Raw genomic sequence first — 20,323 nt, 5'->3', positions numbered from 1 at the left:
ACATTCTTAGTCCAGATGCTATAGGGCTGGAGTAAATCCCACAGCCACTGTGGATTTACTCCCAGCAAGGGAGAGCGGACAGGACAGTGAGGAGGCTCACCTATGAACATTCAAACCTCTGCCCCTGAGGCAGCTTGGTAGTCCCAAGGTCTGAAGCTGGTTTCTTTTTAGATAGATGGGCTTGCTCCTCAGCACAGCAAGAAAGTTTCATTCATTTCTGTCTGCATACAGCCCTGTGCTAAGAGAGCTTCTGTCTTGGTAGGGACTGTGTAATCATCATCTTGATAGTAAGAGGGATCTTAATTCACTTTCAGAATACCAAATAGATCATTTTCCTTTTTGGAACATAGAAGCAGTAGACTCCTAAGATGCTTCTCTTTGATGTTCACACCTTCCTGTCCCTAGTTTGCTTTTTCAAGCTGTGGCCAAATTCTGCCCCGAGCTATACTCTCAGTTGCCTACACTGGGGTTGCACAAAGAAAAGGAGTCCTTGTGGCACCTTAGAGACTAACCAATTTATTTGAGCATGAGCTTTCGTGAGCTACAGCTCACTTCATCAGATGCATACCGTGGAAACTGCAGCAGACTTTATATATACACAGAGAATATGAAACAATACCTCCTCCCACCCCACTGTCCTGCTGGTAATAGCTTATCTAAAGTAATCGTCAGGTTAGGCCATTTCCAGCACAAATCCAGGTTTTCTCACCCTCCACCCTGGATTTGTGCTGGAAATGGCCTAACCTGACGATTACTTTAGATAAGCTATTACCAGCAGGACTTGTGGCACCTTAGAGACTAACCAATTTATTTGAGCATAAGTTTTCGTGAAAGCTTATGCTCAAATAAATTGGTTAGTCTCTAAGGTGCCACAATTAGGCACAGGTTTTCTCTAGCCAGCTCCAATTTTACTTCCCTTAATGGGAGCTGGTGTGACAGAGGGCTAAGTCAGCAGTTCTTACCCAGCACTCTGTCATAGGGGGTCTTCTGGGGGCTAAGTTAGTACACAGTTTCTCTTCCAGCTGACTTCTTCTGTTCGGATTTTGAGTCTTTACAGTGTTCTTCTTTTCTCCCTGCTTTGCTTTTATATTTCCTGGAACTAATGCTCCACTCACTTAAATGGATGTGAGCCAGGAGTATCTTCCCTTAGTCAATGAACGTATATGGGTGTAACACTGATTTGAGAGGAGAATCAGACCTGACCGTTTCCTTTTCTCCATCCCCATGTTTGCTCTACCTTTCCAGTCATTGTTTCATCTTTACATTCATCTTAATCCTAGAAATCATGTCTAGTAGAGTGCAAATTAAGATGACATGGGTCAGCTTCTGCTTTCATTTACACTAGTCCAAATCCGCAAAGATTCCGTTGGCTTCAGTGGAGTTACTCTGCATTTACACTGGTGTGAGGGAGAGTGCAACCTGGCTGTGCCTAGGAGCAGATAAACTGGATTCAGCATGCTCCGAAGGTGGAAGTGTAAACTACAACCAGTGTAGCAGTGGCGCCATCCTGCCAGTTTGACTTGCTAGCAAACCTAACAGTAACAGGTTTCAGAGTAACAGCCGTGTTAGTCTGTATTCGCAGAAAGAAAAGGAGTACTTGTGGCACCTTAGAGACTAACGAATTTATTTGAGCATGAGCTTTCGTGAGCTACAGCTCACTTCATCAGATGCATCTGATGAAGTGAGCTGTAGCTCACGAAAGCTCATGCTCAAATAAATTCGTTAGTCTCTAAGGTGCCACAAGTACTCCTTTTCTTTCTAACAGTAACAGTGGCTCAAGGCATCAGAACTGAGTTGGGAAAACATTGCATTTTATTTTCCAAAGGTTCCAGGAAGTCAGGAGATAGACAACGCCTAATGAGTTTGAGCATCAGAAAAGTGTGATGCATGAAACACAGGTCCCGTTTGGGAAATCCCTGGCTAAACAGCAATACCGCTGGTGTTGACTGAAGAAGTTGGCTAAATTCTGCCCTCTGTTCCTGGGATTGTAGAGCTGTAACCGAGGCACAGTCGGCTAATATGTCAATCAGATTCTTCTCAGCAGTACAGGGAAGAAAAATTGACTTTGCCAGGAAAGTGCAGAAGAAACAGACAAATACTTAAGACAGGCAAACAAAAGTTACGTCTGGGTCCAAGATTATATCAGTGATTTCTGAAATCTCAGCTCTAATTTGTACCCATGCTGCACTTTTGCTTCTTACTGTTTTTAGTACAGGGTATTATATGGTAATTCCTGTTCTACAAACATCTGTCAGACATAATAATTTCAAACATTAATCCCTAAAGGAGTTAACCAGCTAGTTAGTTGGTGACCTGAACTCTAGAGAGTTTCTTGGGGATTATCTCTATTTAAATCTTATTCACCTTTTAAACAGTGGCATCATGCTGTGTGCTGTCCTTTCTTTGGTCAGATTGATCTCTAGTGTGGCTTCTTGTCTCCCATCCATGCCCATTTAGTAAAGGGAAATCCTGTTCTCTCACGATCATGATGAAAAAGGAACCCATCTCTTTTTCTTCTTACTCAGGTGTCCTAATTTATTTCACCATGCTGCACTGATGTCACAACTCCTAACAAGGAAAGTCCTTAGGCTGGGTTGTGATTAGGGCACTGGAAACCAACGGGGAATGGTGGTGAAATCAGAACAAAATTTCCCTAGGATTCAGTCAGAGATTTTTGTAGGATATTTTTGTTATCCACATGATCCTTCTACATTTACCACTTGATACTAACATAAGACACAAAAGAGAGTCATTAAAAATATTAATGAGTTGGTGCCAGCCTCCAGCAGCAGGGCTGAGAGTTGCAGATGAGAAGCAGCCAGCAGGAGTCAATAGGCTGTGCTGCTGAACAGCCAGGAGAGGCTGTGATTCAGGAAGGTATGACATAGCAACGCTACAGACCTAGAACAGTAGCTGGGACTGAAATTACTGGGGATTGAGTTTTAAAACCTAGGACAATCCTGGCCAAATCGGGACTCCTGGAAGCCGTGGATAATTTTCCTTAGGTTTGCAATGCAGTCTGACCTTAAAGTCACAAGATCTTTATAATTCCAGATGGACAGAATTAAGGGATGGGTTTGTTTCTGCAAAATGAAAACCAGAAGTTCAGATCCAGATCCTGTTTGATCTGAGATCTCCTAAAGATGTATAAATAGTTCTGGCTTTGACACACCTCTTCTACTGACCTTCATGTAGGTGATATGCAGGCAAACCTTACAACTTTCTTTCTAGATTAGATTTCCTGGAACGTTGTTAGTGTATTTCACAAGGAAAATGTCAATGAAATAGTGTAACTCACTAGCTTTTTCCAATTTAACACACAATACACTACACCTCCTATGGATAGTGCCACTAGTTCAGTATTATCAGACCACTGTGCAAGATATGGCCCTGTGTGTATAGAGCAAGCTAAAGGATTAAGGAAACTTAATAACACTTGCAAATATAGAACATAATTTGACTATAGCTTCACCATTTGCATTTAGTGAGCCCTGTGCAGGAAGTGTCTGTCAGAGGCTCTGTTCCACTTCAGTTTAACAGTAGTACTGCCCCACAGACACAATATTCAGATTTTCCTTCTTACCTATTTTCTAGGTCGGTGTTTCTCAGTTTGTGGTTTGCATATCTTAGATGCGTTGCCAGAGCACAACTATTGGGTCACACTCTGTGGGTTGGCAACGGTGGGGTGGGGAATAGTTGATACAACACAAAACCCTTTTGAAAAAAAGCAAGTTACCTATGTTCACATTAATGAGACACAGTGTTTGTTTGTGCTTTGAGATTACTGGTAAAAGACTATTACTTCTTTTGGGTCAGAGTTCAGATTGTCATGTTGTGGTGGAATATACATTACTGTAATAAAGAAAAAATTATTTAGGTGGGATATATAAGATCTGTAATATTCTTAACTATCCATGTCCTTATTTTAAGTGCTTGAGATTTGTGAATGATGTGATTTAATCATTTAATCATCACTCAGCAACGCTAATCGTTTTTTGAATTTACAAACGTGCTTGTATATCTAGATGTATCTATATATAGATGGACCCTCAGCTGGTGTAAATTGTTATCGCTTCATTGACTTCAGTGAGTCTGACAATTAACTGCTGAGGATCTGCCCCATAATATTTAGCACAGGATTTTCAAAGGAGTCTAAGGAAATTAGGCATGAAGGCCCAGATCCTCAAAGGTATTTAGATTCCTAATTCCCATTGATTTCAGCTTTGATTTCAATGAGAGTTGACGCACCAAAATATGAGGATGTGGGCCCTCATACTTATTGAAATTCAATGGGATTTGAACATCTAACTCCTTTAGGAGCCATCACTGAAAATCCCAGATTCAGGGCTTGGCTACACTTGCGAGTTACAGCGCAATACAGGAGCCCCGGGCGCAATAGCTCACTACCCGTCCACACTGGCAAGGCACGTAGAGCGCTCTGACTCCGCGGCTACAGCGCTGCTGGTACTCCATCTTGGCGAGTGGAATAACATCTGCTGCGCCCCCACTGGGGTGCTGCGGCACCAGTGTGGACGAGGTGTTGCATTACTGCGCTCTGATCAGCCTCCGGAAACATCCCATAATCCCCTTAAATCAAGTGGCCACTCTTGTCATTGTTTTGAACTCACTGCAGGAATGCGGATGTGCCCTTTGAAAGCTGCGTTTCTGACAGCTGGCTGCTTATCTGCTCCGAGACAAAGCAACCATGACTGTGCAATGCTGTGTGTGAGAGAGGGAGGCAGGGGGAGGGTGGGTCTGCTGCTGTCTGAACTTACAAGACAGCATGCTGACACGCTCTCAGCACCACTCAAAACCCACTCTCTCTCCCCCCACATACACACAACACACTCCCTGTCACACTCCACCCCCACCCCCACCCCATTTGAAAAGCACGTTGCAGTCACTTGTATGCTGGGATAGCTACCACAATGCACTGCTCTCTGCGGCCATTGCAAGAGCTGCTAATGTGGCCACGCCAGTGTGCTTGTAGCTGTCAGTGTGGACAGACTGCAGCGCTTTCCCTACCGCCCTCTACGAAGGCGGGTTTAACTCAAAGCGCTCTACATCTGCAAGTGTAGCCATGCCCATAGTTATTAACATATAAGTTATTACATTTGCAAAAGGTTAGCAAAGTTGAATTCCCCTGGAGTAGGAAGTGTTAAATGTTTGCTTTACTTTCATTGCTCAGCAGCAGCAGTTATCGGGGATCACAGCTCCAGTTTAAAATAGCTCCAAGAACATTTTCACCGGAAAGGGACTGCTGACACAAAACTTTAGACTCAATCCTGCCGCCACTGAAATCAACGGCAAACCAGCAGTGACTTCAGGGGGATCAGGATTGGATCCTTTGTTAGGTTTACAACCCTAGTTAATGCTCTACTGGATAAGATAGTGCGGCTTCTCATATAGAACCTCTTCCCTGACTGTAAAAGTATCAGACTACACAGTAACAGAACTTTCGGTTGGGGTTTCAGTCTCTTGGTGGAACTGAGCATAACCGCAAACTCCAGTGGCTAATAGGAATAGTCTTTGGGATTGAAAGCATATGCTTGCTCTGTTACTGACCCACAGTGCCTGGCATACAGGCACGGTAGGAGGGTGACTAAGCTATGGAAACTGCTAGAGTTCAGCAAAAATGAGTCACAGGAAGGCAGTCTATTTTACTCAATTCCAGAAATGTTCTCAACCGTTCAAAATTAATTGAGATGCTATTTACGGTTTGCAGTGGACTATTCAGTTTCTGAAGAAAGAGCTTGGGGATAAGGTTGCTGCCAGCTTCGGTCGTTTACTGCACCTGGGATGTAGGCAAACCTTACTTTACTTTAGAGCAGGGGTGGGCAAACTTTTTGGCCCGAGGACCACACGGGGCTGCGAAACTGTATGGAGGGCCGGGTAGGGAAGGCTGTGCCTCCCCATACAGCCTGCCCCCATCCCCTCCCCACCCCCTCCCACTTCCCACCCCCTGACTGCCCCCCTCAAAACCCTCAACCCAGCCAACCGCCCCTGCTCCTTGTCCCCTGACCGCCCCATCCTGGGACCCCCACCCCTAACCGCCCCCCAGGACCCCACCCCCATCTAACCCCCCCCATAACCTCCCCCCCGAGAACCTCTGCCCTATCCAACCACCCCCTGTTCCCTGTCCCGCTCCCCCCCAGCCCCCTCCGAACCTTCACCCCATCCAACCACCCCCTGCTCCTGGCCCCCTTACCAGGCTGCTCGGAGCAGCATGTCTGGCTGCTGCGCCGCCCAGCCAGAGCCAGACACGCTGCCGTGCTGCCCTGCATGAGAGTGCAGCCCCGCCACCTACAGTGCTGCCCGCTCGGTGGCGTGGCTGCGGGGTGCGGGGGACACAGTGCGGGAGAGGCCGGGGACAAGCCTTCACAGTGGGGAGCTCAGGGGCCGGGCAGGACGGTCCCGTGGGCCAGATGTGGCCCACAGGCCGTAATTTGCCCACCTCTGCTCTAGAGTCTGGGTTTGTTTGAACACAAAGCGATGCCATTTTTGTAACAGAAAGCCCTGGCATCAGCTCAACACAGATATTGTTATGAATAACGTCTGAATTATTGAATTCTCTAGATGCAACTTTAGTTACCCTGGAGTATGTGCTCTTGAGAGGGTTCCAATGTTTTAGGGCTTGGAGCAGTTATATGCTATTCTTAAAAAACCGTCACTGGGTAGTGTAAATAGAAGCAGGTTCATGTATTTATGATCATGAGCTTTGATCCTCTAGAGATCACATAATTATTTTAAGCTTTGAATGCAGTGTTTAGAATAGGGCTGTGTTTGCAGACTCCCTCTTCCATAGGACAGTCATTCCCACAGACCTACATTTTAATTTTAACTCAAAAATAATTAAAAACCAAACAGTGGCAAACTTTGCCAGTTTCATTTCCATGAAGATGAAGGTTTTTTTAAGATTTGCAAAAATTAGGACTTAAATTTATTTTTCAAGTTTTTGTTTTTTAAAGAGGGAAAAGGCATTGATATCCTATTAAGGATCAGGTCTGACATATAAGTTCTGAGCAGGTGTTTAGTAGTTGTAAATGTTCATATTTCTAATATATACTTGAAGGTTACCTACAAAGGCCACTGATTTCAGAGTTGTGTGCTGAGTGCTCCCCATCACCAGACAGAGATAGGCAGTTAGCATATTAGGTTCAAAGTCAGTTCTTTTAATAAGATCGGTCTGAAGCGAAGAGTCCCAGTTCCAAACACTCAAACATTGAGAACATTTGGATCTGATAAAGATCTGAACTTGGTGGCTTCAGGCATATTTCTAGATTCTGAAATGTCTAGTCCCCGCTATGGATGAGTGGTTCTGGCTCCAAGTGAGGAAGATGAGTTGTGAGATGTATATTAGCGTTGTCGGGGCATGTTCACACCAATATATGTGTCCATGTAAGCCTTGTTGCCCCTTGTCCATCATTTCTTATCCCCATACTTACAGGCACTTTATTTTGCTGCTTTCACTTGTTCCGTCTGGTCTGGTACTTAGACTATAAGCTCCTCAGGGCAGGGGGTTTATCTAATTTGTTCCGTAAAGCGTCCAGGCTCATTGTAGGGTGCTGTGTAAGTTATTCTCTTTGTACAGTGTCTAGCACAATGGGGGCCTGGGATACTAGGCGTTACTGCAGTACAAATAATAAATACTAATACATTAATAATAAGAGTTACTCTCATCCAGTCAGAGGACAGTAACCATGATTACCATGTGACCTTTGGGTCTAATTAAAACTAATCAGCACAGCTGGAGTATTGGGTGATCCAATTAGAATTAGAATTGGGTGTTAGAACAATCTGCCGAGCAAGAATAATTTGCAGAATTTATTTGGCAAAATAATTTTGAATAGCACACATATGTGAGAAAATCATAGATTGTTCACATGCAAGGCGTGACCAGCAAAAGGGGTGAAATTTATCAGATACGTTATTCACTAAAAATTGTTCACACAGCTGCAGTTCCAGTCCCAGCCAAGACCTAGACACTGTAGAACATTATTGGTCAATAGTATCAGTACCCTTGCATGGCACCCAGCTGTGAACTGTGGGGATGTGCAGTCTTTAGCAGACAGGTGTGATTTAATTAATTACGTAAACCCTAGCCCCAGGGGCTATGATTCTAATGTGCTTGGCTTGCAATGCTTTTCCCTTGGCTGACTGATGGTGTAACTCTTATTTTAGGGAGCTGAGCAGAAATTGGAAATCTAGTCTGGACAGTTTCACCAGAAGGGGTTCCAAGTTCATAATCTGAAGGTTGCAGGTAGGCTACTAGTTACCTTTTACTGGCAATTGCAGAAGGAGAAGATACGCTTAGTTCTGAGGATTCCATATTAGCATATTAGAGGAATGATGGTCCAGGGATGAGAGCACTAGTCCAGGACTTGGGAGACCTAGGTTCAACTCCCTGCTCTGCTACAGACTTCCTGTGTGATTTGGGCAAGTCACCTAGCCTTTCTGTGCCTCAGTTCTGTTGTGTTGTAAGCCATATGCACTGCAGCTTCTTTGAGTATTGACTGTCTGTTTATTCAGTCAACTAGTATATAACTTTGCAATAGCTCCACACTTTCAGCAGGTTCCAACAACACACCCACCACAACCTGGAACAGCCACACGTTTTGTTATCCGACTATCTGCCTGCTCCCCCTAGTGGCTATTTGTTATACATATTATAACAAGTTCCCCATCTGCTGAATGGAGACAATAGCACTGCCTTACCTCACAGGGATGTTGTGAGGATACCTACGTTAAAGATTGTGAGAGACTCAGATCCTGTGATGATGGGGGCCATATAAATACTTAAGACAGATATTGTACAGTGTTTCACTGGTCATAAAAAGAAATTAGGAGTGCCCTTACTTACTCCTGCATTTTACTAATCTGGCCGAATTACAGCAGGATAATGTCTACTTGAGCGAGGTGGCAGAATAAAGGGGAGTGGGAGATTTTGCAATTAAAAGGAAAAGGATCTCCTTTTTCCCCCTCAAAATTAAAACTTTGAAATTTTGAAGATTTAAAATGTCAAAATTCTGCTGGTTGCCACCCCTGAAGTGAAAAAGGGAGTAATCCTGGATCTTAGCTTTGATTTATTTACAAGTCCAGCTTCCTTTTAGAGGAAAATTATTGGTCCATACTTCTGCAAATGGCTTCTTAGAACAGGAAATTATGGAAGTGTAAAAGCAATTTTATAAAGTGAGGGGATATTATATAAGAACAGCCATACTGGGTCAGACCAAAGGTCCACCTAACCAAGTATCCTGTCTTCCAATGGTGGCCAATGCCAGGTGCCCCAGAGGGGAATGAACAGAACAGGTAATCATCAAGTGATCCATCCCCTGTCGCCCATTTCCAGCTTCTGGCAAAACTGAGGCTAGGAGCACTATCCCTGCCCATCCTAGCTAATAGCCATTGATAGGCCTATCCTCCATGAATTTATCTAGTTCTTTTTTGAACCCTGTTATTGTCTTGGCCTTCACAATATCCTCTGGCAAAGAGTTCCACAGATTGACTGTGCGTTGTGTGAAGAAATACTTGCTTTTGTTTGTTTTAAACCTGCTGCCTATTAATTTCATTTGGTCACCCCTAGTTCTTACGTTATGAGAAGGAGTAAATAACACTTCCTTATCTACTTTCCCCACACCAGTCATGATTTTACAGACCTTTATCATATCCCACCTTAGTCGTCTCTTTTCCAAGCTGAAAAGTCCCAATCTTATTAATTACATTTATATTTATTCCCACTGGAGTTTAAGGGCTTGTCTACACTTAAAACACAACAGCGGCACAGCTGCAGCACTTGAGTGTAGCCGCTACCTATGAGAACAAGAGGGATTCAGTTAGATAATCCACCTTCCTGAGATGCAGTAGCTAGATTGATGAAAGAATTCTTCCATTTTGACCTAGTACTGTTTACACAGGGACTTTGGTTAGCTTCCCTATGCTGCTCAGGGGTGTGGCTTTTTCACACCCTTGGCCGATGTAGTTAAATTGACCTTATTTTCTAGTGTAGACCAAGCCTAAAGCAGATCTTTGTGCTGGAAAGAATTAGCTTTACTATGAATTGGTGAACAGATCCAACAAACTGTGTTATCGTTCTGATGTTCAGTGACTCACGGTAGGGGTCAGTTAAGCTGAAGAATAGCTGTTGTGATCACGTGGTGGCAGTTGGGTTTGTCAAGTAGCTATGGGTTTCCCTTGAGAGTGGATATTGTTTGGAGAGGAAAGGAAATGGCAGTGCTGCAAGTAAATGCTCTACACTCTGCCACCCGTGTGACAACCAGTTGTCTATAGCCATAAACTTTAAGCAGGAAATGGACATGATTGTTCCAAGAACACCCAGCATGTGTTTTTTCTTCAGTACATTAGTTTGGACAAACAGTTCCTGATGGTCATAAACATTCACCACAAATAGTACAGAAAAAAACTGCCTTGGAAGATGTTCAAGGTTCTAGGGTTAATGTCCTGAACCCCAAAAAATGGTTAAGCTACAGATTGCTGGGGTACAGCTAATGCTTACCAGAATCTCAAGAGTTTCTCCACTTACTCAAAGTGGACCAAATTTAGCTCTGCTGTGAGTACCATTCCACCTGAAGTAATCTAGTCCTTTATATAGGGATGTATGTGCTAATAGTAGCATGATTGAGAGCAGTAAATTTATTAGGGCTTGTCTACACTATCCGCCAGATTGGCGGGCAGTGATCGATCCAGTGTGGGTTGATTTATCGACCGCTGAGCACTCTTCCATCGACTCCGGTACTCCACCAGAACGAGAAGTACAAGCGGAGTCGACGGGAGCGTGTCAGCTGTCGACTTACCGCAGTGAAGACACCGCAGTAAGTAGATCTAAGCACATCGACTTCAGCTACACTGCGCATGTAGCTGAAGTTGCGTATCTTAGATCGACCCTGTGCTGTAGTGTAGACAAGCCCTTAGTATGCCAAGAACTCTCAGCTTTGGAATCGTGGAGATTGATGTGTCACTTCTACAGTAGTATATGCTAATTCCATCTCCACTTCAAAAGACTTATGCTCCTCTACAACTCTCTCTCTCTCTCTCTCTCTCTCTCTCTCAGAACTCTCCTTACAATATCCAGGACAGCTGAGCAGTTATTAAATTACCCCAGAACCCAAGTACCAAACAATTTCCAGAACCACAATAGTTTCCACACTTGTGCATTTGTACAAAATTTGACACACTGCAGTGTTTTAAAAACACTTCTCATGTGCAAACCCAGAACCCTGACCTCTTCCAAATGGAAAGAGTTATGAAAAGCTTGAAGTATTTCAATAATTGGAAAATACTGTCCCTCCTGGCGAGTGATTTAACTTTCCTGGAGCGCTTTTCTTTCCCTCTCTTTTTATTTGTCAGAGAGCTTGGTTCTGGAAGTGAGTCAAGTAGTACATGAGCACAGGAATTCAAGACATACTGAAACCATTTAAAAGCCAGTGCACTATGAATGTTTGGTTTAAAAGTATGTTTAAGAAAGGGATCAATTATGAAAAATGTGTTAAGTTAGAAAAAGCAGAATGGCTTCGCAGGGAGAAAAAAAGTATATTGGGAAACTTGGAAAAATAATGATAATATTGCCAAAAATACATTGCACTTAAAGAGTGACTTTGAAGGATCTCACTAACTAATTAAACCTCACAATACCCGATGAGGGCTGTTAAACCTGTTTGAAAGAGAGTTAAACTAGATGCATAAATTAAAAAAAAAAAGTACTTTAGGAAATTCAGAGAACATGATGCAGATAGAGGACCAGATCCTCTGGTACATGAAAGCTGGTTTCATAGAAATGTAGGGCTGGAAGGGGCCTTGAGAGGTCATCTAGTCCACCCCCCTGTTCTGAGACAGAATCAGGTATGCCTACACCAATCTTGGCAGGTGCTTGTGCTGCTTTGACTCTAAACCCGGTTAAGCCTGCCACTGAATCCTTGAGACAAGGGATTATTCAGGTGATGTAGAACAGCTTTTACACCAGCACCATTCCAGCGGTTGTGCAGAGGTATGGCCAGGGAAATAAGAGCACAGCCAGGCATCCCTATGCCCCAATGATCCCCTGCAGCCAGAACGGTGCCTCTGGCTGCTCTAATTTATACAAGGGACTAGACTGAGAGCCCGGTAGGTCCATGGCCTTGCGAGTGCACATGTGTGATTAAGCTACCTTTATATCCTTTCTCCTGAGCTGTGCTGAGCAGCGCTTAGCCACAGCTCCGTATCTGGCTCAGTATTTTATTGGTAAAATCAGGGTTGTTTCTGACCTGATCCCTATTTATTTAAGTGTCCAAGGTTTATTTTTTCTGGGGGGAAGAGATGAGGTCAGAGCTGTGGGGAGGGGCGAGGTAGGAATGGGAAAAGTGGATCAGCTAAATGGGTCCAGTTTTGGCCCATCTCTAATATTTTCCACTTACCAAATTACTAAAACTCAGCCCTCAAATAATTTTTATAACCCGTGGATATGTCTGAGGAGCTGGCCTGCGTTAGCCAGATAGACTGCCTCTCTCTCAGTATCTTGGAATATTCTCCTCTCTTTTGCCTTTACTGTCCCACAGGGGGTGACTGCTTTGTTCAGTGCTTTGTTATTTGCACCTTGATTTCTTATGATTAATTATTACTCACATATGCTGTCACAGATTTCTCCATTATCAATGCGCTTTATAAATTAATACATACATAAATTAGAATCTTTATATAAAAATTGTTCTAAGAGTCACCTCTATAGATCTCAGACGGGAGGCTGTTCCAGTCACACCAGACCCAAGTGTCTGTAGGATTGTGCCTCTGGCTCATCCCTCAAACTAAACTACACAGAGTAGCATGAGCAGTGCCTCAGTCCTCACTGAAGCCCATAAGTCTTCCTTCACGTGTGTCCAGATGGTTTGGACAACTCATAGAACATATATAAGATAGGACCATTTGTTGTCCAGCCCTGCTGACAGATATTTCTTAAACCGTTTCTACGAGAACTAGGTTTGATTTTCCAAGACAGGTTTCTCAGTTGGCCTGCACCTTGAGAATGAGTTCACTCCTGGTTCTGTCACAGGAGGGTTTGTGCAACCTAGGACTACCCATTTCCTTTCCTAGAGGCTTCCTACGCAGGCCAAATCCTTCCCACGCACAATCCTTCCATCGCCTCCGCTGAGCACCAGTCCTTATGTGAACCTGGTCTGCTAGGTAGGTCAGCTTGTCAAACTGGGCCCAGTAGAAGTAAGAGCGTAGCAGGCCAACCCACCCACATCCCCTACTTTATTGTGGGGCTTGGACCCAGCTGCCACAACTACCAAGGGTATACGCAGGTCAGGCTGTCTGGGAAATGGAGCGAGCCAGTGTCTCCCCTGGGCAGCCTTTGCCTTTGCGGGCTCTTACCAAGCCCTGGCCTGTGCCCTCCACCAGGAGACCTCGCAGTGGAGGGTAGTAGCAGTATTACTCCCTTGCCTAGGGTGAATCCCATCTCCAGCACAGCTACCCCCATGAGCACAGAGGAGTGCACATTTGGCCCCCAATTCAGGGTGATGCTGCAGCTGTGACAAGCGTGTGAGAATGCTCATGCCCTGCCACCACACTGAGAGGAACAGCAGCAGGCTAGTGAAAAGCTAGGGGTGGAGGTGTATAGAGGAAGTGGAGGATGGGGATATAAACAGGTCACTCTCCCCCCCTCAGTGGTTATGATCAGGGTGTCTTCCAATTTCAAGATGTTATCAGAAATCCTGGGCTGGATTCACCAAGGGCCATACTCTGCCTCCCCTTGCTCACGTTGCGCAGTACTGGACTGCATGGGAGCAGTCCCAGGGAAATCAGTGGGAACGAGTAAAGTACTACTTGGTCAGAGTAACAGTGGCAAAAATGGAGCCTCAGTAATTACCTCTGGACCTTTAAAAGAAAGGCATTCAATTGTGGATAACAAATAGGCATGACATTTTCATTAGGGAGAAACTGGCTGACAGGCATTGGCAGTGGGTGTAGGACTTGATCCAAAACCCATTGAACTCCAGGAGCCTCTTTATGTTGACTTTGGTTCTAGTCCACGGAGCCTTTTATCTATAAGTCCCCAGTTCAAATCCACCCAAAGTGCATAGGCACTGAAAGATGTTCCCATCTGATGACTGACTAGTGATCTGTGTTAGCTGTCTCCGCCTACTTCCTGCAGGAATGGGGTTCGTATCACAAAACCATCACCACAACTTGTTCTGACTGTCTGCCTCCTTAGAAGTTTCAGCAGAGTGGATTAACTGCAAGGTGCTGAGTATTTTGGCTTGATCTGGCCAACTTCACTGAGACAGTTCTGTTTAAAGTTAAGCACACACTCAAGTGCTTGGCTAGGTCAGGGCCAAGTGCTCAGTACATTGCAGGGCTGAGCCCTAAATGGGCTTAGAGAGAGTCATGTTGATGGACGTATTTATATTCCCGCTGCCTGTACTGTGCATTTTCTGTGAAAATGCAAAGGACATTAGTGTCCAGTCTGGTACGTTTCACAAGCACCAAATTAGCCTAATTTGGTTTTCAAATAAATGCAGTGACTCTTATCCCTTTGAATGTCAGCCCAAATCACAGAGCTTAAAGGAGTGCCCCAACTTCATCTTGTTCCTGTGTATACTTTCATTTTAGAAGCTCTAAGTTTGAGCTTTTACTCCATACTCACTTCTGTTGAGTCTCACATAGAGATGTAGGACTACTGTGGGTTGTGCATTTTGATGCCATTAATCAAAAAGAGATCAGTAAAGTTATTTTCCTCTTTTCCCTGCTCCTTAAGACTGTGAGAGACTTTCCTGAGAAGAGAATTGTTTGTTTGTTTTTAATTCCTCATTTCTTTATCCTTTCAGTTTCCACTAATGCAATGACTCAGCAGCCCCAGGATGAATTTGACATGAGTGTGGAGAATGCAGAAGCCTGGATGAAAGCCATCCAGGAGAGACTGCGGATCAATGATAACACCAAGGGACCTCGGTCTGCCCTGGAAGCCAGGCTAAGAGAGACTGAGGTAGGGGAAGACTGATATTGCGTTTTTGAGAGACATATTCACAAGTGGCATTGGCACTGCAGAGGCTGCCAGGAGTCATGGAGAGGCTGCCATTAGGAGATGATCAAGGTGGGATAGGGCATGAAAATAGTCTCACGAGCTGTAAGTTTGGTCCCATTTGGGCAGGATCTCTTCAGCATTCTCTCCAGCTTCTTCTTTTGCAAGCCACTTACTGCTGCCTTAAGAAAAGGGAATAGAATGTGAGGGGGTGGGGGTTACATCCTGTTGTTAGATTAGATGCTTCCAGACTTTTCATGTGTATTTGGAAGACTAGCAGCAATCCTGATTTACTAGACTGAGATCTCAGCTGCTGCACCCAGCACTCATTCATTTGTGCATGCTAAAATGGAGGTTTAGTTGCTTCTCGCAGTCACAAGACTGGGGTTTGCAACCACCCAATGCAGTGCAGAAAACGATGCTACCAGATGAGACCAGTAGCCCATTTCATCCCACGTCCTGCCTCCGACAGGGGAAGATACCATTGTTACCCCAGAATTTGATAATGCTGCAGTCAGCAATTTTGTATGTTCAGCCACTGCCTGCTGAAAACCAAACATCACATAGCTAGGAAAATCTTGGGCCTTTATGAGGCCAGGTCAGACAGCTGCATATTTGCAGTTTTTTAATCAGAATGGGAGGATGGGGCAGAAAGTGAACAAGTATGGAAGAGAGTGAGTGAATAGTGACCTAGGTTTTAAGTGCCCCAGACACATTGCTATGACTAGAAATGTTTTGATGATAAGAGATAATGCGTAGTTTTGAGTCACTATAGGTTGTGTGCTTTGTTTGAAGTTTAGCTATAAAAGATTAGGTGAAAGAATATGCTTCGGAGCATTCCGAGGAAGCTTTCTTTGGGCAAGGATCTAACAGCTAACTTCCCCAGCAGCTAGCTGGAAGGCGGGGCCCCCTGGGAGGCGGGCCACTGATTCCTCAAAACCATTTCTTAACTGTAGGGAAATATACTTGTTTTGAAATGCTCTAGCCCAGTGGTTCTCAAACTTTTTTTTCCACGGACCACTTGAAAATTGCTGACCACTTAATGATCTTTCCAAATGTTGTTTGTACCGTTAGCCAACTATTGTAAAGCGCTTTGGATAAAAGCGCTATATATATATATAAAAAAAAGAATAATAATTAATGGTTTTTGTTCTACAAATAAAAGCACACAACTCATATTTTAATATCAGTAGTCTTACCTTTCTAATGCGATGGATGTGCCCTCTCTCCCCTGCCGTGGCAGCCCCCGAGCTGGGGCAGGGAAGGGGGTGGGGTCTCTCCCCCGCCACAGCAGCCACAGAGCGGAGGCTGGGAAGGAGGGCCGTCTCTCCCCAGCAGCTGCAGCTCTGGAGTTGGGGAAATTCGCCTCTTTCTCTGGCCGCCGCAGCCCCGCAAGTCCCAAATTCCCCCCATCCCCTCTTCTCATCCCACTTCCCCCTCCCACCTTCCCTCTATTCCCCACAAGGCCACCACCTCACCTTACATGTGAGTCTTCTCCAGGGTCCAGACACCTAATTAGTGGAGCCACGCCTGTGTGGCTCCACTAATTAGGTGGGTGGCCCTTCATTCTCTTGTGTGCCCAGGCGTGCACCTTGGAGGAAACTATCTGTGGACCACCTGAATGGAGCTTGCGGACCACTAGTGGTCCAGAGACCACAGTTTGAGAACCTCTGCTCTAGCCCTACTGCAGCTGTGTGCGTGTTTGTGTGCACACGTGCGCACACATTTGAGATGTAATAAAAAAGGTAATTTTAGATGAAAGCACTCCTGGTTTGTATCAATTGTTTATCAGCTGGATGAGCTGTGCCCCCCATTGATTTATTCCTGACCCTGCCCGGAGAGAGACAGTTAAGTTACCACTGTTTTGGGTTCTGAGAAACCCTGGGTAACATCAGATGCTATCAAGAAAGGTACCGGAATCCCAGGGATGGACAGTTAGGGAATAATCTGTCTGTAGGGCAAGTTTCTTCCTAAACCCTGTCAGTGAGTGGGGTTATAGCTCTCCTCTTTTTAATGGAATTGTGAATCTGCGCATTATCTATGTAGACAGATAATATTTTGTATAATCCTGTTAATCTCTTGTCCTCAGATTTTGTGGCAAATGAATTATGCCTTGTGTGTTTAAAAAATCGTGTTTCCTTTTATCCATTTTAATTGTGTTGCCTTTCAATTTCATTCGATGTCTCTTGTTCTTGAACACTGAGAAAACTGGCTGCTCCTATCTACCCCAGCTATACCATTCACTATTATAGTGGGGCAGTAGGATGAGACTAGTATCACTGCATCCTTCCCCAGGGCACACCCAGGCTGGGCCTTTGCACTGACTTGGGCCTCTGCTCTGAGATGCCTGAGTGTTCCACTGTGCCCGTCCAGTCATAAGAGGCTCACCCTTCTGGGCAGGCTGCTCCTTTCAGGGTTGCAACAAACACAAGAATAATGAACACAAATGGACTGTCCCACAGATGTGGTAAGGCTCTTTCTTCAGAAGGCTTCTGTTAAGCTCCTGTGGTCCCGACAAGGCTCACAGGCTAACATGGAAGAACAGTCCCAGCAAAAGTGGATCAGCATCGGGTCGTCCCTTTCATCAGGGAGTAGCTGTTGGGCCACACTGGTCTGAGGAGTTCCCACAAGGTCTGCTCTGCCACCAACTGTGCTTTGTTTTACCTTTTTAAAATCCTCCCTTCAAGTCTCACATCTCTCACAGGTGTGGCAAGGCAGGGCCAGCTGAGCCCATAATAGCTCATTAACCCTGTGTTCCCCAGTGTGGGGTTTGTATACCCCATCACACTAGCTTATTTTCTATACCTCTTTCATATTTTCGTGTGATAGGCCTGTTCTCTGAATGAAACAGCCTTCTCTGTTTCTCTTCAGATGAACATCTTTCTGTGCATCTAGTCATGTTTGCCCCCCATCCCATCTTTGAACCCCCTCTGTTTTTGAGATGGGATGACTAGCACTGACAATGGCACTCCTGATGGGGTGGTTTATATAATGGCATTGCAGTATTTTCAGGACCATTTTCTCAAATGGGGTTCATTGTGGGTTGGAGCATGTACCAGGCCTAGCATAGAGACTCATCAGCGAGCTGGTGGTGATGGGCAGACTTGCATAGCCGTCACAAAGGCTGGAAGTTCCTGTTTCATTGTGGATTTGTTTCTGCTTTTGGATGAGCATAGCCCTTACCTTTTGCATAAGGAATGTTGATACACACAACATCATAATGCATGCAGAGAATTCAGGAAAGTCAGTGCTGTGGGAGACAGTTTATTAAGGGGTTCTGTTGACATTACAGAGCACAAGAATGAAGATTGTGTGGTTTGTGATGATCTTACCTGAGCTGATCTAAAGTCTGAGGCCTTTGTTGGACTTTGGAACAGGGTCATAACGGATAGAAAATCCTTGTTATAGTAGCTTTTTCAATCTGGATATTGGAAATCCATCATTATTATTAAACAAAAAGCAAGTGGCTCTTCTTTAGTTCTGCCTTCCTTTCCCCTCTTCCTTCTCTGCCACCTAGCTGATGTCTCCTTCTGGCCTGCCTTTTTTTAAATAAAAACATCTGTTCCAAGTGCCTCTTTTCCAGTTGGCTTGCATTTATTCAGGCTTCCTCCCTATGATTTATTTTCTGTTAATTTGCTAACAAAAATGCCAGCCAAAGAAAGTAGTTGTTAAAAAAGTGCCAGCTCCAACCACAGCTTTCTCAATCCTGGGCTCATTTGCTTTCAAGTCACTTCAAGCAGGAACAAGACTGAAGCCTGGACTAAGTTTTGGTTTTGAATCTTTCTGTTGTTTGCTGGGTGTGGTTTCTATTTTCCCCTGTGCTCTGTTTTTGTTTTTTACAAGTAAATAATCAAATGATGTATTTATGGGTAATAGGTAAATCACTCCGGACAAATCACTTAGGCCTACGTCTTCAAAAGTGACCTCAGATTTTGAATGTCTCAACATTTTCCTTTTGGCACCCCTTCCCCCACCATGAATGAGTGTGGTTTCCCAGAACTGTGAGGAGGGACAGCAGGGAAAGGAAGTCTAGTGTTCTGCCTGATAGTGGGAAGGTGCTGCTGGAAGGCTGACAACACTATTAGGACAGAATTAAGGTGGTGTGTGGGGTGGGGTGGTTGTGCGAAGGGTTAGGTTTGTCTCTGGGTGGAAGAGTAGAAGATACACAGTGTTAGGTGGCTCAACTTTCATTTCCTTGCTTGTAGGTTTTGTGTTAGGTATGCATGTAGGTGACGGGGCCTTAACTGATACACAACGTGTTTTTGTGTGGAAATAGAATTTGATAGCAGAGATGTAATTCTCTATTCTTTTTATAGGGTGGCTCAGAGTATGTCTTCTGTGATTTGCAACAAACTGCTTTTTGGTGCAGCTCCCATGGCATGTTCTGGTGCAACTTACAATACTGGCTTTGCTCAATGTTTCCCATGAATAGTGTCTCCTCTGCACTTACTCCAAGAAAGTGAATTAGACATCATGTGGTTATGCAGTACAATAGATCTGTAGCAGTAGTGGAGACACTGTTGTTACAGGCAAGTCCGATAGCACTTAATAGGCACAAACCCAACAGGGCTGCGTAGAAATTACCATGAAAACCTACAGAAGTTAATGATCTACTTTCTGTTGGTGGTGCTAACTACTTTACAACAGGGATATATTTCTCCATTAATTAAACCCTGTACGAATATTGAAAAAACCAGTAGGAAAGTTCTTATTTCTATTAAATTTTGTAGGAGTTTTCCAGCAAGGATGTAATGATTTCCATATGAAAGCAAAGTTCTAATTCAATAACCACACTGGCAGGCTCTCTTTTTTCCAATGTTTTCAGTTTTGTGTTTTCTAATAGAAAATTTGTGCGTTGGAGCCAGAAGGTCGAGTGAAAATGGATTTGGTCCTGATAAAAGCAGATGCCCTTCTTCGCTGTATCAGCGAGGAGGAAAAGCATGAGATACTAGCCAAACTGAAAGACATTAAAGCCATGTGGGAAGAAACAGCCATCTACATTACTCACTGCCACAGGTAGGACACATGCTGTTTCCACAAAAACTGTATTTGATATATTGGGTCAGACTGTGGCTTGTCTAATTCGCTCAGACAATGCCACCTTACTCCCTGCTCTAACAACCTGTGCTGTGTGGGAGAGAGAGGAGCCTTCACGGGGGTCCCATGCATATGTTGGAAAGGAGCAGAAAGTAGGTGGAACCTTGGCTCTACATCTACCCACAATACGCCAGTCCAGTGACCTGAGAAATAAACTTTTCCAGGCACAGGGCTAGCACAGGGTACTTCTTCCCACAGCCAGGGGCAGCTGGGAAG

General features: G+C 44.5%; 1 protein-coding gene across 2 annotated transcripts in view; it reads left to right on the top strand.

The window, feature by feature from the left end:
* Window positions 1-20,323, top strand: part of SYNE3 (spectrin repeat containing nuclear envelope family member 3) — an 84,934-nt gene that overhangs the window by 16,662 nt on the left and 47,949 nt on the right. For both annotated transcript variants that reach the window (XM_077819327.1, XM_077819328.1), the window contains exons 2-3: window positions 14,817-14,974; window positions 19,854-20,026. In XM_077819327.1, coding sequence (XP_077675453.1) covers window positions 14,817-14,974; window positions 19,854-20,026 — 331 coding nt within the window. The remainder of the gene's footprint in view (window positions 1-14,816; window positions 14,975-19,853; window positions 20,027-20,323) is intronic.

The sequence above is a fragment of the Eretmochelys imbricata genome, chromosome 6 (assembly GCF_965152235.1).
Source record: "Eretmochelys imbricata isolate rEreImb1 chromosome 6, rEreImb1.hap1, whole genome shotgun sequence".
NCBI classification, from domain to species: domain Eukaryota; kingdom Metazoa; phylum Chordata; order Testudines; family Cheloniidae; genus Eretmochelys; species Eretmochelys imbricata.
The sequence above is the reverse complement of the archived record's forward strand: the minus strand, read 5'-3'. Positions and strand labels throughout refer to the sequence as shown.